General features: G+C 38.0%; 1 protein-coding gene across 1 annotated transcript in view; it reads right to left on the minus strand.

Moving 5' to 3' along the window:
* NUMB (NUMB endocytic adaptor protein) overlaps positions 1–21,751 on the minus strand; it is a 43,970-nt gene extending 22,219 nt beyond the window's left edge. Inside the window, 3 exon segments of the mRNA XM_031065447.1 lie at positions 309–383; positions 11,894–12,037; positions 21,739–21,751. Of these exon segments, the coding sequence (XP_030921307.1) occupies positions 309–383; positions 11,894–12,019 (201 nt within the window). The 5' untranslated portion in view covers positions 12,020–12,037; positions 21,739–21,751.
* Positions 21,752–25,818: the final 4,067 nt, after the last annotated feature.

A 25,818-nucleotide genomic window follows, 5' to 3' on the forward strand; every position in this document is an offset into this window, starting at 1 on the left:
GGAGAAGCTGTTAAAAAACAATGGTTGAAGTCCCATGTGGGTACCAACTTAGCCTGAAAGGTCACAGAGAATTTTTACACATTTGTTTTGCAAATAGTTTCTGCAAGTAGAAAGAACAGTTGTAACTCTCCCTCTCATCATCAGATTAGCACGTCCCCCCAAGAGCAGCAGTGCTCTCAAACCGGCCAACTGTTCTCCTAACATGGGTCAAAAGTTCAGTCTTTAGCTGGAGCACTGCTCCGAACAGACCTCTTCCAGTAACGCTTACAGCCCCAAAGCCAACATTGCCATTAAACAAATATACATACAGATTTCAGCCTCTTCACAGCATCTTCACAGATATGCATTCCTCTGGATTCGTCCACCTCGACGTGTCCCAAGTACTGCAGGAAAGAGTATGGGGAGAACAGGTTAATAGCAGCTCCTTAAACTCCTGGGATTTTGATGAATCCAAGCTCTGAATTCATCTCAGTGCAGCTGATGTAACAGACATTACCAGCACCTTCTTCTAAACCTGCATTTGGGGACTTGACTGTGTATATCTATGGGGGCACCAGTATCAGCAGAAAAACACAATACAACTAGAAATTTGGAGGAAAAGACAGACTTTCCTTACTTAGGGGAAAATACGTAATTGGAAAGTATTGAAAACTGTGCTTTCCTGCTTATTCATCATCAGTTTTAGTCTTTTTTTTTTACTAGCATAGCATGAAAACCTTACATCAATATAGAGACGATGATGAATAAATAATTTTTGAATAATGATAAATGTATTTAGTATTGAAAACCAAATTACACTACACAGTAAGATGACCAAATATTTTTGCATGGTAATGTCCAAATATGAGAAATCTGCCCACCCCTTTTTCAAAGCTGTAACCAAAATTGTTTCTCTTCATTACAACAACAGGCTGTTATGTGGACATTACAAAGAGGGGTTAAAAAAAAAAAAGTGTTTTCCACAGATTCATCTTACCAAGCACTACTTTAAAAACCCCCTAGCAACACAACAGTGAATAGAAACATCAAGCTTCAAAGCTTTTGAATTTATAACCCAGAATAACAGTAGTCTATAGAGAAACCAGTTGCAAGAAGTATATGTCAAGAATGTAGTGTTCAGGGTACCATGGATAATTTCACACTCAAACTTTTAGCTTTAATTTTTCCAATTTCCCTGCTTTTTCCAATCATAGGGCAGTTTGACAGTGAAAGGAAGTGTTCTCTCAGAGAAATTCGTATCCTCATTCACAGTACTTAAATCTTGAATAAAATCAGAGAAGCTACGAAAACCTTTCTGAAGTTTTGTAGTGAGAGCTATAGGTGAAAGAAACTTGCCCCAATTTACCGGCCATTGTAAGAGTTGTATGCAATTCAGCATTTAGATTCTAGGCTAGCTAGAGAGTGAATAAGTGGTTTTAAAATATGATACAAGAATCAATGCTTGTGTCACTTAATGCAGTAGTAAACACAAGTTTAATAACCTTTTAAGAAGTTGCACTTTATAACAGACTATTCTGTCATGAGTTATTTGAAATCTCCTAGATTTTCTTTCCTTAATTAGGATACTAGACTTGGACAAAAAACCATTTCACTCACAGTACCATACTGAAGCACCCTCAGATTCAGAGATTCAACTATATGGAAAAAATCAAGATTGTTTCAAAGATTTAATAGAAATTGAAAAGTTAATGTTTTTTCATGCAAGGCAAGATGCTCCACAAGAGGAAGCTCTATATATCATGAAACTGCTGAAAGATTTACAATATCTTAAGTGACAGAGAGCTTTAGCATTAAATCTCACTATTTGGCATTTTTTTTAAACAGACTTAAATGTGGATTGAACTATTTGGGAAGAATTTCATTTAACTCAGTTCTCACAGCTGGAGAACAGCTTGAAAAATAAATTGCACTGAAATTAGAAGGTAAATAAAAGATCTGACTCTTTAGAGCTTTTTCAAAATGAGCTCTGTGAGGCTGAAGCCTTATAATTGAATGCTGGAGCTGCCAAAACAGCAACTGTACTCCCTCAGTTGAGCTTGCTGAACACTTGCGCAAGATCTTCATTTCTCCAGAGCACAAAGCAGAACATTTTAATCCTAAAAATACACAAACAGTAACAACTAAAGATGCAATTACTGTGTGTCTGGAAGTACATATGTACATCATCAGCTACTCGGTTGTGCCATGACTTCTCTGGGAGAAGTTCCAGATGCAGAAATTCTGTTGTACATTTGTCATGAGAAAGTTCTGGGTTTAGCAACTTCTCTTTAAGAAGAGAGTGATATAGACAGGAGCAAGCCTGAGGTCTGTATTGGACAGAAAAAAATATGTGTAAGGAACAAACCATCTAGTTTGCATGACCATTTGTATCATCCATATAGAGGGCAACTTTCAGATTTCCTGACCTATCTGCACATCTCATTTACTTCAGTGTAGCCAGAATGTTTCCAACTGAAGATTCAAACCATTCAGCCCCTCTACTTGGCAACCTGCCTTTTGATTGGAAAAGGGAGAAATGGAACAGGGTAAATATTGCCTCATGTCACACCACAAAACAGACAGCCATTCTCCCCTGTGTTGCCAAACCTCTATTCAAGTCCCATGTTCCAACTTCCAGCAATCAGTCATGCCACTGCTGCTGGAGACAGCAAGTTTAGCTGCAGTTTTCAATACTGCTTCCACTCCTGTGAATGGAGACATTATTACACATATCAAGTGCATCTATCGACACCAAAGCGGTACTATCCACAGACCTCACTGAGCATCAATCAATTCTGAATTTTAAAATAAATTACACTCTCACACAATACTTCTTTATGATATAGAGGACAAAAGGTACTTTGTTTGCATTTACATGTTACACTTCTAGCTCTTCACACAAAGAGAAAAAAACTTGTTCTTGCCATTGCAGAAGCCAGTTCTGCAGAAGCCAAAAGCTCATCATTAGCACTGGTGCTGAACATCTTACAGCAATTTCAAAATTCTTCTTGCTTTGGTTTCTAATTTTTCTGGGATGGAGTGGTGATGTGTTAATTGCTTACACGGGCCAATATACTTTTATTTTCTGTAAAAATAAATTTTAATTATATAACCAGAATGCTGTGGTCCTCTTCATAGCCAAATGCCCCTTAAGCAGCAGGTCCCCTTCCAAGTCTTCAAGTTTCTTTCATCAGTCTAAGAGCAGATATATACAGCTGCTGTATTTTACCAGTGCTGCAATATTTATCTGGTTTTTAATGGACTGTAATCAAAGACAAAAATATTTCCTCAAGAAGACTGGCAAGAGACTGTCAAAACTGAAACCTCTTCTAAAGTTTCTATTTTAAACAGAAGTGCTAAATTGTAAATCTATCTCAACTTAGCCTTAAATTTGAAATATTAGCTCAACTTACTAATGCAGCAGCATTTTATGAGTGACATTTCAGAATTTCATAAAGGAAATGCAGCTGCTAGTTAGAGCTAGAAATGAAAGTTAAACACCAGAATTCAGGACTTCAGAAAAATAAACTATTGTTAAACTCTGTTGTTACATCACCAGAAAAGGATTACATGGAGACCACTTTAAAGCAGATACACAAATCCCACACTTCTATACACAACCTTTCAGGATCTTTGAAAGGAACTTCCCTTTCAAACTAAAGGAGAAGAAACATACTGTTGAAGTGCCTGGGCAGCAACTGTCCTATATAAGTAAAATCTCATGCAAATCCATGACAGCACATTATCACAAACACACTCAAGGACTGGGACACGTAAGTGCTGGGTACACAGAAATCCACAGAACTGCCCAAGCCATACTGTGGTGGATGATGACTTTGAGAACAGTAAAGAAAGGAGTACCTCTGACATATTTGCAAAGAGCATTTCTTGTCACAGGGATTGTAGCATTCCTGGAGAAAGTGAGTACTTTTCCATCAGGAAAATGCACATAACAGGAATGCAGTATTAATATTGAATGTACTCCTACTTAATTTCCATAGCAACCAGTGAATGATAGTCATGACATCAGCAATTTTTGGACATAAGTTGTTCTGCAAGAGATTTAATCGTTATACCAGAAATTACCCACCAGTGGTTTTACAGAAAGCTAAAATCCATGCGGGCAGAGTCCACATACAGAGTAACATAACATAAAAGCTCTAATCCAAATAAAATACTTCTAGGGGCTGTTGGAGAAAAGTCCTTAATGCAAACATTATTAAACAGAAGCACTGCTTATATTAACATTTTTAGCAATAAGAAGATGAGATTATGGCACAGCAAATAAACAGAAACAAAAAAACTTTCCCTCTTCATCACTGATTTTCATGTTCTCTTTTGCTGAAGATGCTGTTTGGTACCAATCTCAAACCAAACATAAAGCAATCGACACAGAAACAAGTTAAACTGGCACATAGCAAAGTATGCTTAGAATTTGAAAAGTGCTTGAGAAAATTTCTTCTTTTTCAACATTTTAAACTTTTTCCAACTTCATCTAAAAACCAACCACTCAAGTTACCATATCAAGTGTTTCTGGTGAAGTTTTCCTACTGTCTTCTCACAATACATGTTATTGAAATTGCTCCTACTAAAACATCAAGGCTGATACACCAGGTCAGAAATAAAACACAATCTGTGTCCTAGTACAAGCAATACTGCCCTGATCTTCTTTGTTTTCATTTCTCTCTCAAATACTGGCTGACTCAGTTCTCAAAATTTCAAAGCTCAACAATAACAGCTGGCAAAAAGATCCTTCACCAGAGGTCCTTCAACCTGGACAACTCAAGCCAGTTCTGTTTGCTCAAGTCTGGTAATATGCTTTTACAGTTTCTATTTGAAACAGACTCAGCTACACAAATAATTGAAGTTCCCTCTGTATCAGCAGATGTTCACATGCACTGTTTTATTTGCAGTAACAGATTAGGTTCTTTGGATTACATTTGAAACTAGATGGACACAGGAAATGAGCTTACTTGAAGTCTTGGCCAAGGTGTCCTGTGCTGGGATACAAGCTGCCATAAAGAGAAGCACACCAGCATTTCTTGGTATTTTTCCTAGAGGCAACGACATTCCTCTTTCTTCCTCTGTGGAAGTTCTGGTGTATTATTTGCAACAGTAAGACTGACTACTTGACATCTGCATGTGCAGATATGCTTCTAGAATTGGCATTGCTCAAGAACTAAAGCCTGAGCACCAAAGTTTCAGAGTGAAATGCTGTCTTGCAAGCAGACATAAGCTTAAATCCAGAAATCCTGGATACATCATAAAGCTGAGCTACTTTTCCACTGACTTCTAAGATTTATGTTCCAATGTTCAATATTTTATTTCTCTCCTCTCACACCCATGCTCCTGCTTTCTAAATTTATTAGTTTGAAACAAATGTTTGCTCAGACAAAGCTGTAGAAGCACAGACAACAGTTGATTAAGCATCAACAAGGTTTAATTTTGCTTAGTCAAAGCAATAGGTTAGTTAGGATGCTACACACCGTCAGCAGAAATCAAAATGTCTCACCAACCTGGTAAATTCCCCAAAACAAGGAACTGTAGCAGCTATGACTGCTAAATGTCTGAATAATGAGGATCAAAAGAATCTAAAGCAGTACCTATACCAGTAGTTCTCTCTATTTTCTACATCACACCCACCTAAGAGCCACACTGAGCATTTCACATACTGGTTCTCACGTGACCTTTATCATTGCCAAAAGAAAAAACATTGTGAGTCAGGAATATTGAAGATGCAATAAAGAAGCTCAATACAGAATATACAAATGCTATATTCTTCATTTTCTTATAAATCCCTAAAATGAGGCAGAGAGGGAACTCAGAAGGTTATGTAGGACAGCACTTGCTTCAGGGCAGGATCTACTTCCACATCTACATCAGAGAAGTCAGCCTTGAAGTATTATGACATTTCTGTAACTGGAGATCAGAAGGCTGGACCTTCTACCCTGTAGTTTACATGTCTCACTGTAGAAAGGGATATTATTTTGCTGGGTTGTTATTGCAATGCATATCCTAAATTTCCTTTGATGCAGCTAAACACACTATTTCTCCTAGTCCCTCACAGCTTCACATATCTACTGTCAGACTTTGGTTTTCAACCCTATGCTCTGATGTGCAATTCCTATTTTTCCAGGAACAGACAACCATTTAAAACTTTCTTTAGGAAAAAGAAAATATAAAGGAAAATCAAGTGTTGATAGCATGAAGTGTTATACACACACTGCACAGGTGTCCACTGTATCTTTTCTTCAACCCCTGCAAAAAATTCGGTTTCCATGTACGACACTGGGGATCTCCTAATTTTAAAAAACAGAATAAAAAAGTATAACCCAATGAGAACGTTTTGATTTCCAACACCTAAATAACATTTAAAATAAGTATTTCTGCAAGGCAATCCAAACCATTTTAATTGTCCTATCTTTAAAACAACCTGAAGTTTATAAAACTATTTAAGAATTTCACCTTTGCCAAAGACAGGAGGTTTTTAAAACTCAGCAAGATATTTCATTTAAAACTTTTTGTTTGCAAGGCCATTCAAATAAAACTAAGGGCTGGACACTCAGGTAAAAAGCCTAAAAATTAGGGATCACCTGACATTCCTTTTAGCCATGACAAAAATGCATAGGAATATATTGGAGATAAGCGTCACACCTTCCATTATAATCACCATCTTTTATAATTAGCTGACTTCCAGCCTTTTTCCTGTGATGTTAAATGCTGCAGGATTTTTTAAGTGTACCATTGCTTGCTGAGGATTAGCATTCAATATAAGTGATTACTACTCATTGCTAACATGAGCTCATGCTTTCAGAGGTAGAGATTTCTAGTGTTTAACGTGTAAGGCTGCACAACATTTCAGAAATCAGCAGTTTTGTCATATTGACTTCTTAAAAATACTTAACATAGTTTCCAAAGACTATTCAAGTACCTCAGGCTTTCACAGTGAAAAATATCACATGCTTAACCTAAAGGCACTTCAGCATCACGCTGGTAAATTCTTTCACAGCTATTATTTCAAACTAGAAGTGCATTTAAGACATAAAACAAAAGCCACAGTCACCTGTGCTGGTGCTTTCTAACCTGGAGAAACAGAATGCAAGCTGTCTTTATAAACTTATTAAATATAAGTAGTTATTTTTAATATGAGATTTATAAATTTGACATGAAGCAATAAAGTTCAACATGCAAATTCCAAAACCAAACAGGACACCTGGGCAGCCACGAGGGGTGTGAGAACACTATTGGAATTAAATACAGAACACAAAGCAAAGTGACTGAAATGGCCTAGCTCCTACTGATAGTGGTTTCAGCAGTGCCACGTATGGCTCAACAACCTAAACACAGGGACCCCAGGGATGAGAACTGACATTCACAGGTCCCAGTGAGGATACTCCACAGGGCTTATGCCAGCTGCTCCCTTTCCTTCTGCCTCTTCTTGAACACAAAACAATGCAGTGTCTTCCAAACATCTCCCATAAAAGCAAGGGTTAGACAGGAAACAGTTCAAGAGTACTTGTTCTGAAAAGGCAATTCTTTTATATATGAAAGTATAACTGTATCCATACAATTGTTATTTGTCAACACTAACACAGAAATCAAATTCAGTGTAAAGGCTAACTCCAATGACCCCAGGTACTCAGCAGCAAACCCTGGATGCCAGAGATAGAAATGTGGTTTGTTACTCTTCCACACCAGCTTTTTCACCGATAACTTTAGCCTTCTAGGTTGAGTTTAAAAACACAAGTAAACCTGCAGGTGATATACAACAGCAGCCTTAGAGGCCTTAAGGTCAAAAGAGACTGACCGCCAAGAACACAGAAGTGACAGAACAAAACTAATTAAATAATCCAAGATACACAGAACTGCTGCATCTTCTAGAAGACCAGGTAGCAGCCAGCTGTTAATATTCTGTTTAACACATCCTTTTGGTCAGAACGACCAAGAATTTGCAAACGTTTTGTTTGTTTAGTTCTCTTAGGTAAAAGGAAATGATCTAATTTTTCTGATATAAATTTCACAGACCAGTTACTCCAAAGAGCTGTTTTTCTCTCAGAGGAAGGATACACTACTGAAACACAGTATTTACCTTTCAGTTTGTTAGGACAGTGGAAAAGAATTTGTCCCTGAAAACAGACTTACACACAGACTGCAACAGATGTACCAGTGCCACATTTAATAGTGGGGCAACTCTTGTTGAACACCTATAAAAGCTGCAAGGTATTATGCCTCCACAACACCCAAGTTAGGAGAGCAACACCATTCAAGTTCCCAATGGAATATCAAAAGTCTGCAAGTAACTTTTCTAAACACAAGTTTAACACCCTTTCCATACCTCTGCAGACAGACAGGACCTGTCTCTCCTTGGCCCTTCTTTCAACCTAACTTTAGTGGATTCAAAGCAGTTTACACAGAAGAGCACTACAGGAAAGCCAGCGGCCATTGCACAGCCCTATCTTTGAGTGTCAGGTTACCACCTCAGGTGTGGTTAGATTTCCAACACAGAGAAGAACTATCTGTAATTACATCTACACACACTGAGAAAATATGATCAATACCTGGCTACCTGTAACACAGCCCCACCAACTAGCAGAAAAACACAGACTATTAACAAAAAGGAATGCTATTGACTAAAAGGAACAGTATTCATTCATGATTATCACCACCTCCAAATTTATGAGCACAGCACTGGGGAGAACCAGCTGTAGATCAAATCTACTCCCCTGAATTTTAAAGCAACATAAAGGAACGTAACAGGAATTTTGCCTGTACTTTCCACAGAGCATCTTCTCTCCCAAAGGGAAGACAATCCATAGATTTCCTCAAAATCCAACAGAACACTTAATGACTTTAACAATAAGGATCAGCTGTGGACATAGCACAGGAAGAGCTTCAAGAAACGTGCCAACATAGAAAACCTTTCAGTAACATTAAATCTGTTTGCAGTGCAGCATCCTCCAAGCACAATGAATAAGCAGCTACTGGAGTCCCTGTCCAACACTAAAAGAGTGAAGCCTGAAGGCAGGATAAAATCCTATTTGCAACATGACTTTCAAAGTGCTTCTACATGCTATATAATGTCTAAAAAAGGATAAATCCATGGTAGCACTCTACAAACACCCAAGCTCTGGGCAAAATATAAGTGCCCAAAGGCAAAAAGTTAAAAACCAAACCAATTTAAGAGATCTTTTTTTTTACAAGACAAACCAAGAATAAATGTTCCCTTACGTGTTTGCACTAGTCTCCTGTCTCTATCTCAAAAAAAAAAGTATATTAGCATCTTACCTATATCAAATAGCAAGCATTAGAAGTAACAAAGCCCACAGCTAGGCTGCTAGAACACTAGTCTCATATATTTTACTTTCAAACAGAAAATCCTACAGACAGCTGCAGTAACATTTATTAAGAATTCTCAGGTCTTCACTGAGTACAGATGAAGTCTTCATCATCCCTGAAAGCAAGACCAGATTCTGGTCTTGCTACTGTTATGCTTTGAACTCCAAAGAATTTCAGGCGATTTTTAGAGAGCAGGCAAAGCAGATCATAAGAAGTAAGACCAGGCTAATCCTGTGCACCCCCTCCCCAGCTCCCGCAACATATTCAGGTGTGGTTGAACAGTTACACTACAGACAACAGACCAATTTGGAATTCCCACTGCAAAACTTAAAGAAAACTCAGGTATATTCACCATCTTTCCTATTTGAATGCATTCCTATTCATTAACCATTCTTCCCAAAATATCTCGCTTTGTCCTGCTCCACTGAGGAGCATCAGGAAGAAAAGTCACCCCCATCAGATATTTAAGGACATAGGAGACTGCATACTTTTTCCTGGAATGTATGAATTCCCAAAAAATACCCAAGACAGGCGTAACAGGATACTCTCCTTCAATAGCACAAAGTTCTATTCTTTCTGTGAGCAAAATAGAGTACCACCCACTAGAGCGATGACTCTGCATCTGGTTTATCTTGTTCCCTCACAAAGGCATACTTCCTGTCTCTATCTATTCAACACCAGTTAACACCCACTCTGCATCACAAGCCTTATAAAATTTCCACTTTGTCCATTTCAAGGCACACTACATTGGAAAATAAATTCTAATCAAGTAAGATAAAACACCGCATAATATTAAACTGTTCTGAATTTAAGTTTTCACCCAATTGCAAGTTCTTTAGATATTAATACTCTACCATTCTGACCAAATCAAGGAATGTCCCTTACATTTACCTTAAAAGCATTTTTTTCTCAAAGAACAAATTAAATTAATTCAGTGATTTCCAATCAAAAGCAGACTAACGAGTGCATCTAAGTCCCGCTTTGATGACAGGATGCAAAGATTCATCCATTTCTACACCTTTTCAGCACAGAATAGGCCAAAACCTTTTTTGACTTTGGGTACATGTGCCCAGAATAGATGAATGGTTCATTTAAATACAGGAAGCACTTGTCATTAGAAGTGCAAGTCCTGACTGAGAGTTTAAAAAAGTCAGTCTTTTAACAGTGTGGAGTGGTTCACACCCTTTGTGTTCAGTAAAGGATTGAAAACGTCTGAATAAAACTAAATGCCTATAAATTGAGCACTCTGCTTTTCAACCTGTGTAATGCCTAAGTTATGAAAAAATCACCATTCTCAAACTTACAGCTCTGTTCTCTCCTAGACAGTGTTAAACCTTAGTCTAAGTTTGAGCTTTCCCAGAGCAATTACTTTCAAAGCTTTGGCAAAACACCATCTCTGTTCAGGACTGAATTACAGTTCCTTCCTCTTAGCAGAAAAATAACTCAAGACAAAAATATGCCAGCAGCCATGAACTAGAAATGTTGTATACACTTGAGTATATGTAAAAGCACAAAAGCAACTCTAGCAGAGTAAAGCAGGGCATTAACCTCGTGTGAAAGTTACCTCATACTTACCAATCCACAACTTCACAAAAATATGCAACAGTCAGTTTAAAGAATTCCACCTAGCAACATCACATGTTTAACTATCAGACAGAATTACTTTAAGCATAATACAGAGAAAAACTAATGGAAGGCCCATAGGTGTCAGAACCATAGACTGTGTTCCTTGTACATTGATATTTAACACATTAGCTTTCCTCAAGCATCATCTGCTTCCAACCTTTTGCAGATCTACTATTAATGTACCTTGAGGAATAAAGGGGAGCATATGCAACAAGCCACCCTAAATTTTATATTTATTTTTATTCTGGTATTTATTAATAGTAAATACTATCCTAAAGTATTAAATTATTGTTTCTTAAATAAAGAGGAAGGAGAATTGGACACAAGAAAGAAAATATCTATTTATAATAATCTGATAATCTGGGATGAGTTACCAGAATTTTAAAAGGAAATTTCAGTTTCATATGCATTAATAGTCAGTAATATACACACACAAGACCGTAGCACAGAGGCATTCTCAGAAGTTAGCAGGTGCTTCTAACCTCATGCACTGGTTGAAATCCCAGGTGTTACTTGAAAATATTTTCAATTATTGAGAGGGAGGAAGGATTGCTTTCAAGCACAGCCCACCACTTACCTTACAAGTCAAACTGTAACAACTACACTTTTAACAGAGAGAACTGAGTACCTGTTCATGCAATCCAAGAGGTCTATCATTTCTGATCTTCCAGAAAAATGAAGATGAATATTGTATTACTCCTCTACCAAGCTACATGATTTATTTCAACTAGATAATAATGTAGGATATCTCAGACTGGTTTTTCAAGGCATTTGTTACATGAGCCATCTGGTTTCAAGAAAAAAGCCACATCCTTTGCAATGAGAGCCAACTGTAAAATAGGTCAGTGTGTAATGAAGCATGTCTCTGGTTTATGCTTGCCAAAAAACCCCAAATAACAATTCATGGCAGGAGTACCTCATGGATATCCAAAAGAACAGCAGTAACTCTTACCTTAACAGGAAAGCTACACTTGCCAGTACGAACACCTTCTTCATCAGTCTGCCACTGATGGGGCCTGCTGGCCTCTGGGACATAGACATCTTTCTTTCTCCTAAAGCTTTGCCGTAGTTTGTTCATCTCTCAGATTTTCACGTCCTAGAAGAAGAAAAAAAAGAATACTGCCAATAGGCACCAAACACACATTTAGCCACTTTGGGTCAACCACTATCATGACAAAGGACGCTGTGGAAAACCGGAGCTTTTGCAAACATGAATGGAAGGGCCTGGGAGAGGAAAATATTTTGGACACAGATTCAGAGAAAGATGGGTATTCACTTCAAAATGGAAAACACACATCCACATTAGTTGTTTAACATCTTTCCACAGCAACTGAAGCATTATACCCAGGAATAAGTATTAGTGGGAGCATACAGTTACCTAAAATAGCTGACAGAGAAGCTCTGAAGAGTGATGCACATGAAATCCTGCCCCCCCAAATTTAAACACCTACCTAAAGCAACCAAGCAGGACACCAACAGCAAAAGCTTCCAAGGCACTCGTGCAAGGCAAGCCTTCATAGCTCTTAAACTGCTCCTAAAATCAGGTGCTTCTGCTGTTCATTAAGCACAAGAGATAGACTGACGCTTTTACTGAGGCGAACAGTCCAGCCCTTGTCTTGTCTACTGGTAAAATTCTTGTGGTTAAATGAAAAATGCACTTCTTCAAAAGGGGAAGACAGTGCTGCAAATATACTTCTGAAGCCTAGAATTCAAAATGCTGTACACACTGTGCCTTCCTGTATCAATTTCTATATACAATTCCATCTATGCTTTAGACTTGCTCACCTTTACTAGATTCAAACTAAGTTACCCAAGAAGCTATCAGCAAAATTACTACTAATAAAAAGACTCAATATTCACTTAAAGAAGTAAAATCATATGGGACACAAAGTGGGGAATACTGAAAGGGTTCTTGAGACTTGGTCATCATTCCTGAAAAAGAAGCCTTCTTACAACCATGACATCTCATTTTGATTGAAAAAAAAAAAGATGCTGCAGAATACAAGGCAGCAAAATCTAATTGGATTACATACACTTATTTCCCATTAGACTGAATAAACTACAGAATATAGATATTTACAGGTGTCAATGGCTGGTCTTTGAACAAAAGCTGCTTTAAAAGCAGTTGGAACACCATTTTAAACCTTGAAAAGAACTAGTATCTTCCACTGAAAACTGTATTACATAGGTGAGAAAAATCAACACATTCCTGTTTGTGGTATCTGACATTTAAGAAGTTTAAAGTCAAAATGCAATTATTTCAAAGCTGAACAAAAGCCAGAAATTAAAAGCACTATAGAAAATCACTGCCCATCACTAATTACACATACTAACTTGTTTTGTATCTCACAAAACATGGCACACTTTAGCCATGCCAAATAACAAAAAGGTGTGTGTCTTCTTAGTGACTCCCTAAAACTTCCTTCAGCAACTGCTACTTTCTTCCTCAAGCAGCAGATAATTAAACAAGTCAGCTCCCACTGTATCTTCATGGCATGATATTGGATGATTTCTCAAGAATCTTCCATCTTTCCATCATCTATGAAAAGAACTACTGTAAGATAAGTAATAATTCAAAGATATACCCATGGATAAAGAAAACATCACTGTATCACTAGGACTGGGTGATTTAAGTGTGGTGATGTTAATTGTTAAGTGCAAATAAACATAATAGTCACATGCACAAGTTCAGTGGCACCTGAATTCCATCACTCCTGGGTCTTGCAGCATTCTGGGTCCTTTCAGCATAGGGGATAATTCCTGCAGTATTTCTACACTAGAAAACAGCCACACCAAAGACCACTTTTACAGCAAACACTGTGCTCCAAGTTACTTGATGAGCATTTGAAAGCAACAAGGTGAGACACTCCAAGCAGCCGAAATCCAAATGCAAATTAAGTGAAGGTTGGGATGTCTGATGAAGGCTATAGGCAATTGTCCCTTGTAGGTACAGCCGGGAGGTCTAACAAGCAGTCTAAGTGCAGGGATGGGAAATTGCTGAAGGATTCTCAATCACAATTATCTGGTTATAAAGAAGTGTCAACTTCATTCCTTCATAGCTACAAAATGCTTGTCATAACTAGGAACATAAAATATTTGAGTGGATTCAGAGATTAGAACATACGTACAAAATAAAAAACACACGCATTTCTTATCACTCAGTAAGTTGAAGCAGCTCTGTTCTGCTTTCAGCTGGGACAGAGTTAATTTTCTTCCCAGTAGCTGATACAGTGCTGTTTTTTGGATTTAGGCTGAGAAAAATGTTGATAACACACTGGTTTAGTTGTTGCTAAGGAGTGTTTACACGAAATCAAGGTCTTCTCTGCTTCTCACCCCACCCTACCATTGAGCTGGCTCCAGGGCGTAAAAAGTTGTGAGGGGGACACAGGAGGGAGAATGATCCCAGCTGACCACAGGCATGTCCCACAGCCTATGGCATCACACTCAGCATGTAAAACCAGGGGAGGGAAGGAAAGATGGAAGGAAGGACAAAAGGAAAGGGGTACTTTCAGAGTGACAGTGTCCTCCCAAGTAACTGCCATGTGTGATAGAGCCCTTCTCTCCCGGGGATGGCCAAACCCCTGCCTGCCCATGGGAAGCATTAAATTAATTTCTTGCTTTGCTTGCCTGTGTGGCATTTGTTTTACCTATCTTTATCTCAACCCATGAAGTTTTCACTTTTGCTCTGATTCTCTTGCCCATCCCACCGGGAAGAGTGAGCAAGCAGCTGGATGGGGCTCAGTTGCCATCTCAGGTTAAACCATAACACTCTTCTATAAACATTGTTTATTTCACAAGCTATAAGCCATTTTAAAATATCTGAATCTGCAAAGGCAATTCTCAAAAATTTAAGAGGAGCTGCAAAGCTTCTATTCTCCATCAAGGCTTAGAGAGGCATCACAGCAATATTAGTTATGTACTTTGTTTTACAAACTGCAGACGGAGACTCTGTGTATCCGTCTGAAGGAATCAGAATTTCAACTTCAATCACCTTGGGCAGGTGAAACATACTGCAGCAAATCTCTGCATGGCATCTCAGCTCATAAGGACAGACACCCACTCTTGTCCCTGCTGCAGACTGGCAGTGCCAGAGCAAAATCACTGCTCCAGCTGCTTCAGTGTAAAGTGCAGAAATCTGGTCAGCACACAGCTTACAGCCCAGCTGCCCCGACCTTGCACTCCAGTGAGAGACAAATGGACACAGATACTCCACTCTGCCAAAAGGGGCAACAGACTCTTAAGGAGATACAATTAGATGCAGTAAGGCTCGTGTCAGCTTTGAAGATCTCAAGGTAACTCTGAATCTCAAGAACTTCAGCAAATAGCAGAGCAAGGACTGAGGACAGCACACAAGCACTGTGCCACTTGTGAAAAACCACAGTCTAATTGCCTTATCATAACATTTGCTTATGCGAGCATTCTGTTGGACTTCTCCCTCCCGGGCATTATTGGTGCCCAAGAGACTGGCGCCTTATCTGACATTTATTCTGACCAGGAATCTCAATCTCCAGGGGAAGATAAGAATAAGAGTTCCTCAACTACATTTTGTATGAGAAACTGAAGTGGCACTTTGCCCAAAGTATTTCCTTTTCACCAAAAACCAAACCCATTTTCCTACATGTTCTAATTTTGAGGTCATGTTGGCAACAAACAGTTTAAAAATAGCTTATTCTATCTGATAGAAATGCTGACAAACAGCAAAATTAATTTCTTGTCAGGCAACCAGCAAGCTCTCTTCAATGGCCACACTTCCATTTTCTGAAATATCAGAATTACAAGTAGGCTGCAAAACAGTATGTCCCATAAATACCTAATTTGCTGGTAACATGGATGTCAGGACAACATAACTAGAGTTGTCACCTGATGGGAAAGTGTTAAATAGAAAATTCACACAGGCTGCATATTTGAGGATTCAGAAGAGAAGCACAGGGACTTGCTCCAATTAAGTGCTGAAATTTTTACTAATTTTGTCTAGAACTCAGAAAACCTAGTGAAAAGTCAAGATAGGGGACTCAAAATCTAATTAAATCACAAAACATAACATTACATCAGAGACAAACTGCCAACAAAGGCTTGAAAGTCCTGAGCCTTCTGGAGAAATAAGGAAACAGCCACGTTGGGTCCTGGTACATTTCAAGGTTATCTTACTGCAGACAGCTGAGTATCTAAATGGTCATTCCCACTGGAGAAAAAAAAAAGGCAAAACAAACCCCAACAAAGCAAAACAAAATGACCCACACAACATGAATATCTCCACCACTTTTGTAATTCAAGAGATTTCATCATGAGACTAGACATTAGACCATTTCTTCAAAGCACCTACCTACAAAAGGTATCAAAAAGACAAATGAGTTTTTAAATTTATTTTCATGAAAATTTATGTATTTTGGAAACAGAGCTCCAAAGGCAATTTAAGGAGAGCTGGAGCGTCATTATTCTTCTGACCAACAGAATAACTACCATTTACACCTCTATCAGTCCACTGACAACTCGGGGCAGAGTTGTCAGAAACAACAGAGACAGAAACAACACTGTCATGGATAAAAGTGCATGTTGAAGCACACAGCTTCACTACCTACTGCATCATCAGGGTATGGCTGCAGAACAAATTACTACAAGATAAACCAGCATGTTAATTCATGTCTTGTTAGCTGCTCTGCTGTACAATTGTGTTCACTTTTACCCTTCAGTGAGCACAAGCCAGCAATTTACCCTTCAGTGGGAGATGGGTAAGCTTTCATATTAACTGAAGTTAGATCAGGAGGAAGCTGCTGATGATGCAAATTTGGAGCTTAGCTTTGCAAGAGTTAACCCATGTAGCCATACCTTTAGATAAGCAATTCATTTACACTGTGGAGAGCTGCTTCTTGCAGAGCAGTTGTTGCTACTGGGTAATCCTAACTAGAGAATGTGCAGGGCAGAAGGACAGTATGGATACCTGGGAACCTGAACTGCGTGCACAAATTCAACTGGTTAGATTGTAAGCTCGGGTGTACCACATATTTCACACTAAGCAGCCACTTAGAGTTTCAACACTCAGGACAAAGAAACAGCACAAACATTTTTTATCTTTCTTATGAACTCTAGCCTTCACAAAGGTTATTTAATCTGCATTCAATTATCTATTATCTTTTCTGTTTGCAATGAAAAAGGATAAAAATGGGTATTAAGTCTTCAATCAGCTTTTTAAAACCATTCAGCAGATTTGGGATTACTATCCATTTTCTTTCAGAATTTAATACTGTTTCCTATTTACTAATTTAGAAAAAAAAAGTCATGGGTCAAACAAGGGCAAAGTACTCTCTGCAGCCTGCAACAAATGCAGAGTACCCGGGGGCAGGAGGGAACACCTCCCTGCCCCACACAGACCCACCCACTCCAGATGCCTTCCTCCTGATCTGCAGTACAAAGTCCTCCTAGGAGCGTGAACCACTGGGCGTAGTACTGACACAGGAACAGAATTCCTAGAGGTGTGCACTTCAAACAGCAGGGAAATACAGTTTTAAGAAAAATGTGTTATAGGGATCATTCTAAAATTTACAAGCCTACATATAAAACAAATTCAATTAACTTGATTATTATCAGGTTAAGTAGTTTAAAAGAAAAAAAAAAGGTCTCATTCATACCACTACTGCCTGCTGGCCACACACAGGTGAGGGCTAAGCAACTGCACAACCATCTGCTCCCTGCTCCCTTATATGCTCTTCTCCAGTGAAATACACCTAATAATGCTGAAGGGCCAAGCCAAAGAGTCTGAAACCCAGAGCAAAAACCTCATCCATCTCTAATATGTTTTGGTCACATTTTTTGACATTAAAGCTTTCTGAATCAGGATGCATTCTTCCTGCCAAAGTTACCTGATATTTCACACCTAAGAGGAAATACAAGTAATATTAATCTTGTTGAAAAAAATGTGTTTACCTAACCTACTGACTAGGAAAACACCCCAGAGACATTCCTCCACATGGCTGTGAAGATCTGTATCCTTAGAAAGCTCAGCGGCTTTGAGTTCTTGTGAAAGTACAACCTGGTCACACTTGTCCGCAGACTAATGTTTAATAGCTATCTTTTGAGCATTATGAAAACCTCAATCATACTATGAAATGCATCAGGAAATGTAAACAGCCCACATTTCCGTATTCCAGAAGAGTATTTCTCATGGCTTTTTCAAATAAAATACAGTTCACTGCTGCCACTTGAACATTATTGTAAATCTTGGCTATAACCAGGACACCAGTGAGGAAATATGCTTGTTTCAAGTCATTCTCTTAGGATGAGGTTTGGGTTTGGCAGGCTCACCTGCAGTACAAACACAAGTAGAAGCAGTTTAAAACATTTAGATCTCTTCTGCTCTCTAATGTAAAATTTGAGTCCCTAAATTTAAGATGACAATGTATGAACATTTCATTTATAAAAAAGAGGCAAGCTAGGAAAGCAAGCTGAGTGCTACCAAGGTAAATAGTCTGTCCCTGTCTATTATGAAGCTGCTAGGATGGAGCTTTACTTCTCTGAAAAATCCTTATTAAGCATTGCTGCTAAGCAAACGCTCTCCCCTCCTCTCCCACTTACACAGTACAAAAACATGTAATGTCCTATCTCTCCAAGCCTACTGTAAAGGTTAGCCAAAACTTGCTGCAATTGCCCTGCAACAGCTTCTCTGCAATTATTCACCAGCACAAGCACACAGAGTACCCTTATCTTCTAAGGAAGAAAAGGTCACCCCATGTGTCAGATTCTGAATGCAGAACTTTGAGCTTTTTTGTAAGTTTAGACCCCATAAAATCTAATTAAATCCTGCAGTGTCACACTGAAGCAAAAGAAGGCAAGTAACCGTATGAGCATGCTCACTACGACGTTAACAGCCCTGTTTCGCAATACAGGCTGACTAACCACATTATTCACCACACGGCTTTCCAACCCAGGCACCCTTTCATTACCCAATTAACATCACATCATACAATACAAGTAAGCATTCTATCCAAATATGCATAAAAGTGAAGCATTTCTTCATTTATTCAGCCAGCAAATACATTTTGTTGTTGTTATTATTATTTAGAGTTCAAATTAAGGGGATTTTCCTTGCTGAAGATAAATTATTGGATACATAACTAAAAGTCTACTGAAGCTGTAGAAAACTCACCTTTCAGCAGTGAAAGTGCTGCTATTAGATCTACTATTTAGATCTTACTTTGAAAATAGAGCAGAAATGGCAACCTTAAACTCTTTATGTAAGACCAAAGAGATCCGAGCTGTGACAATAATGTCTCTGACAGCATTCTTTGAAATTGTGATGCATTGTTATCATATGATGTGAAGTACAAGACATCCTCAAATTCATGAGATCTCTTGCTGTCTTATACCTGAACTAAGGTATCATGTGACCACACCACAACTTTTTCCAGAGCACTCGACAATTCTATCTGCATCACAGATGAGGTTGGAAGAAGGGGGAAAAAAACCAATGTTATGACAGCAACATTTTACTGGCAAAAGCCAGACTTAAACAAAAATTGCAAACAGCTTATGAAATATCAGGAAATGAAATAATGAACTGTACTCCAATACACTGTTAACAATTATGTGGCTAAAACATTCAACTATCAGAGGCTCTGTCCTAAAGCTTAGGATTTTGTAAAATACACTTTTCAAACATAAATACCTCCAGACTGCAGCAATTAACAAAGAAGTCAGTATTCCAAAATGTTATGTTACAGAAGTATCACCAAAATAAGCATTCAGACTCTTAAACTGTGAGAAAAATACACGTTTGATCATTGCAAAGAAGAAGCTATTCCTAAGGATATGCAATGCCCCTTCTAGTAGGTGTAAGATAAATAATTTGCCTCTCACAAACCTGTGAAATTCAGCAAATAAAAGAAAGCAAGCCTCATTTTCTCCATCAATAACTATTATAAAGCAAATGTTCCAATTCATCAGACACCACAGCAACTGCAAACTCCAACTATGGTCCCAAACAATATGCTAAGAGGTTTAAGAGCAGAGATATAAGGCAGTAATCCCCTTGTTTTGTAGGCTCACTCTAAAAATACCCTGCAGACTGTCAGTCACTGGTGGAAAGCAGGTCTCCTAAACACTTGATGTGAGAGAAAGTGAGTTAAATTATGTTATTTATAATAACCAAAAATAAGCAGAAGTTTAGTAAAGAAACACTAGCTATGTGCCTTGTGGAAAGCAGTTCAAATAATTCTGCTTTACAGCTCAGCTGCACACATGTGAATAATTTTAACTAACCAAGCCACGTCATTTCCAAGTGAATCATTTACATTTAGGGCAGCTAAATATCAGACAACTCAACAGTTTTCAAACACGAACATCTCTGTTTAAAAGGTATCTTTACAAATACATGCTGAATTTCAAAATGAAATTAGATATAAAAGAAAGTACAAGAAGAGCTGAAACAGCCAAAAAGTATGTTCTTTAATCACCCAATTCCACAAACTGCAGCTTGAAGTTATGTATGTCAGATCCCACAAAAATAAATGCATTTTCAAAATTTAAAAAATACTCTTTTACAAGTAAAATATGCATCTTTTACTGGTGGATCAATCATAAACCTTAGGGTTTACACTGGACTTACTTCCGTAGGACCTATGAGTATTTTATAAGCAAATAATCAGTGTTGACTAAACAAGGCCTAACATCTGCTGCTTAGTAACAGACAGGGTCAAATATAAATCAGTCAATCACACTTTTGTGCTGTTGACCTGATCACTCCCTGCTTACTGGGAGTCCAGAACCATACGAACACACGCTGTATTTTTGGTTCCACTCTTAGGCAAGAGCAGATAGAGCAGACAAAATGAGCTACAGATCCAGAGCACACTTTGCAGGAACCAATTGCACTCGAAACCAGTTTACTAGGAGGATATCTTTTAGCAAGATATTAAAAAATATTCATAGTGAATATGAATAGTCATAGTGAAGCTTTACCCTTGGTTCTCATACAATGTGTCACAACTTGCGTTTTGGCCAACTGCTCCTGCAACACTGCTCTACACCAGCCCACAGCATGGTCCAGCCCAGCAGCCCACCTGGCCACACTCTGGAAACATTTGGAACAATAAGCCATATATTTCTATCAGCCTCATGAGAAACCTCCAGTGGGAATGAACAGCAGCGCTGCTGAGTCTGTCAGCAAGCAGGATTCAGGTACAGAGAAACTAGGCAAATCCACAAGAGTAGGAGAATGCTCAGATACAAAACAGGGAGATAAAGAGGGCTCTCGACCACAACCAGCAATGTTTCATTCATTCATGTATGCTCTCAAAAGAAATAAGTTCAACAGCTGTTTGCAGGTGATGCAAAATGTTCCAGAGTAGATTAAAATGATTTTAAAAATACAAGATCATCTCACAAGAAGAAATTATTCTGTAAAAAAACAGCAGAGAAAAGCATATGGAAGAAGGGTAAAAAAGCCACTGTAATTATAAATAGCAATGCATATGAATTCAGTCATTTTTACTATCTAGGAAAGGTCGTAACTCATGTTTAGTCCTCCAAAAATTTAACTGTCAAATAAGCAAACAGTAGTAAGAATTATTATGATATTATTATTAAATTCTTTATATTTCAACATTAATTATTATTAAATTACTATGAAAGAATGATTATGAAAGGAGTAGTGCAAAGCAAGCAGGATGCTGCAGCATAACACCAGACTGCACTCAGCTTCAATACCATATAGTTGTTGTAGTTCATACCCTCTCCCTGAAATGAAACTGGAAGGTGCAGCAAAAAGAAGCAAGGATAAGGATGATGGCAAGGACTACTTAATACCTTCAGCTCAAGGACAGATTAGATACATCAAAGGTCTTCACCTCAGAAAACCAATTTTCCAGGGGGGAAAGCTACAACAATTAAAATATCATAATGTTAGAAAATACAAAGGGAATTATGATTTTCCAATTCTTATATTGTAGGAACTGTGAAAAAGCAATAGAATCCGCCAGAAGTCCAGGTTTTAATAAAATAGTGCTTCTCTTCATGATACAAAATCAAGCAGGACAATTCCTAGGTCTGGGAAAGTTTAAAAAGTAAAAATAGAAAGGAATTTTTAAAAACAAATCCCCAAACCACCCAGGTTAATTATTTGATCTAAACTTCCTAAAGGTATTGGAACCTATAGTGGCGGTGGTGCAGCCATCCATTTAGGAAATCACCCAGTCCCATCTGACCAGCTGGGAAGTCTTGCTTCATGTCTTAATCTTCTATTCTTGCCAGGATCCAACACTGACTGTATCAGAGAGAATTACTGCGCTGTGGAGCCTTTGTTGTGAAGCAGCCCAGCTCCCAAGCTGGTGTCCCTTCAGGGCCAGTCCAGCTGGCCACACCTCCGTGTGGCAGCTGTCACAGCACCACAGCAGAGCTGTTCACACACAACTGCCTCAGCACCACCGAGAGCTGCCTCACTACACTGTAAGGATCTCCCTTTCCAAAAAACACACAGAGGCAGGAATTTTTAGAGCTCAAGACATTTAAGTGAAATCAATCTGTATATTCCAGATAGCTCGCAAAATTTGAATTATTGTGGCAACAAGCCATGGGTGCACTTAGTCAATCTCAATTACAAAATGAAAATTAGCTTAACCGCCACGAAGTGTGTCATTCACAGGATGACAGATGACTCCCTGTTACACCATTACTGCGCTGGGCCCAAGCACTCCAGTCAGTCACTGCCCGGCAGCTGTTACATGGCAGCTCAAGACACTTCAATCGCTCCCATCCTCCACAGCCAAATATAATTAAGGCCCTCTTATCTGTGGGTTTTCTTCAGCTTGTTCACGCTAAATCAACCACTTTTGACTGCAGCCAATGCAAAGGAGGAGGAGCAAGAGTGACACAAAAGGCATTTTTAATATTAATTTAGAATTCAAATGAAATTGTGAAGGGTTGCACCAAGCTTTTGTGAAAAAATGGCAGGTTTTAATAATAAAAATGAGCCCAGAGAAAAGATACAGTAATTTTTTCCGGCTGTCAGGGTATCAGAAAATCATTTCATCATCCCTCATTAAGCCCAACAACAGAAAAAGTTCACTTTCACATAAAATATAGGCAGAATGTTTTTTAGGAACCCACTCTGGTGAGCAGCATTGCAACTGTGATTGACTTCTAAGAACATAAATTTTTCTTTATATGAATCTTTTTTATTATAGTAGGAATTAAGGTATACATTTGTACACCTATCCAGTGCAAGTTTTGAATTGTTGCATAATACTTTTCTCATAATAACTCTTTACAAAGCACTACAAGGAACTAACAGAATTTCCAAATCCATCTGCTTTACACAAATGTAACCAAATCAGAAGCCAGCTCAACAAAGTCAGACACAAGCTGTAAATACTTTTAAGCACACAGAATGCAATGCTTTCTGAACTCCCTCACCAGTTAAATACCTTTAAAACTATTTCGCATCCTCTCTAGAGTCTAATACAAGCCATGTATTTCATCACCCACAGAACTCACAAAATATTTAAGGAATCTGTCACCATCCTCACTGTGAGAGGTGTCTAAACAGAGAATTCCAACACAATTCCAGCTTCCTGGTACCATTTTGTATATAGACAACTACCATTCCTTATGATGACATAGCACATAAAACTCACTTCATGCCTCATGTTTCCCATGTCAGCTTGCTGCAAAGCCTTGAGATCTAAGCAAACTTCAGTGATTTTAAAAATTAAATATAGCAACATCACTGAAGAAATATCTTTTATAAGCATTTACCTTCATAAAATCCTGATGTATGTAATGTCGGGAAAAAAACATTCCCCAAACCCAAGTGTAGTACAATCACTTACCAGAACAATGTTCATATGACAGCAGCAAGAACTCGTTCACTTGGTGACTTACTGTCCCACCTCCCATCTCAGGTTCTCCTATAGTACTTTTCTTAAAAATCCCTCTCTCTTGAAGCTATAACCATGACTCCGTGGATATTAAAAAAAAAAAAAAAAAAGAATCTATGGCCTGAAATAAAGGGGAGATGATAAAGTGATTTGGTCAAGTTCAAGGCTGGATTTTTCTTTACTCATGGCAACAGACCTGAAGTTTCTGAGACCTATGGCAAAACCTTTCATCTTACTAATTTCAATGTTTGCATATTTTAATTTGGGGTAAGAGAAGAGAGGAGGGAAGGAGTGAACTCTATGGAATTAAGCAATAAAAGGATGCATTGATCAGTCTGTATTCAAGGTTTGAGGTTTTATGGAAGAATTCCAAGTAAAGTTTTTCATGTCTGCTCATATAAACAGATGCATACTTCCCTCCCCCACTCTCTCTTCCTATCACTTGGCCTTTTGCTTGTAAGGATAGTAATGCTGGTCTTTATGGAGGCTGTAGATAGGAATTCAACGGCTATTGCTACAAAATTTCACAGGCACTGTTTTCTTAAACACTGATAATAATCTCTCAGACATTTCCTTCCACAGAAGTTACCAGATTTCATGATGGTCATTAAAATTAGTAGCACATTATTTTTGACCAGCAAAGATATTTATGAATCCACAACCACATGCTCAGTGAGAATTATCACATAAAGCTTCAGACATCAATAAATCCCGTGGTTCCTCTCCAGATTTTTTTTAAACTGCCATTAAACTCAGTGAAGAGAAAAGAAAGTTCACTTTATGTAACAATAGAAATGTATCTCTCTAAATAAGTAACTCTGTATACATCCAAAGAGATGGTTACCCTTTTCACCTAAAATCAAATTTATGATTACAAAATTCCTTCACGATAATGAAGTTTTTTTAATGAAAGCTTCAATTAAGAAATGGAAGCAATATGTTAATTTCTCTAACAATCTAGCCAAAATATTTGGTCTTTCCAAGACCACAACAAGATTTTAATTCCAGCCTGTAAACAATATTTAAACCAGTTCATCTAATTTAACATTGGGGGGGAAGTATATTATGTGAATTTCATGTTGCTACCTGAGACAGGCTGCTCCAAACTGGTACAACTGCTTTACCTACCAAACCAACTGCAAGAACTTACATCAGCATTTTACCTTCAAGTCAAAACTAAGTCTATGGTAATTCAGAAGGTCAAGTCTTAGAATATAATGGACTAGAATATAATAGATTCAGACTTACTGCACCACCTTCCTGGTGATAAAATATTGGGATCTTAATTCAACTTTTTTCTGTTAGCTTTCTCTTCTCCACATTAATTCTGCTAGCATACAGATTTTATCTCTTTCAAGATCATCACAGAATTTCTGCTACAAAAAACAAACATCCATTAAAAGCCAAGAACAAGCCTTTGCATGTGTGCTTTCTCCACAAGCTACACTCACATCTCAAAATTATTAATAAGAAAATGCCAGAACGTGCATTCTAACACAAACAGTTTAAAATAACCTTCACGTAATAATGAAAAACCTCCACTGAAATTGTCTGTAGAATTTGGGAATTAAGATCAAAATTGTTTCCATACTCTTAGTGCAGTAAGACACAGAACACTTAGAGAGATTAAGTTAAACCAACTTAAAAGTTAACCAATCATACATTGAAAGACAAAGTTGAGATATGCACCTCAAAATGCCAGTGCTGCCTCTCAGGGTCCCAGTATACCTATACAAGGAGCTAAGACTATCACCCTCTTCCATAAATACCAAAATCCTATAAATATTCACAAAACTGTCTCACTATTCCTCATTAACAGTTCTCCCACCTAACTGATTCTAAACTATTTTTTATTTTTATAAAATAAAAATATTTAATTAAAATATATTTATTTTAGCCCCAATATGGAAATAAATGGTTAATTTAATATTATGAGCCTGAAAAGATCATGAAAAGGTGTTTTTATTTCAAAAGCTTCACATGAAGATATAATTACAAGCAGTATATGCTG

The sequence above is a fragment of the Geospiza fortis genome, unplaced genomic scaffold (genome assembly GCF_000277835.1).
Source record: "Geospiza fortis unplaced genomic scaffold, GeoFor_1.0 scaffold54, whole genome shotgun sequence".
Classification (NCBI taxonomy): Eukaryota; Metazoa; Chordata; class Aves; order Passeriformes; family Thraupidae; genus Geospiza; species Geospiza fortis.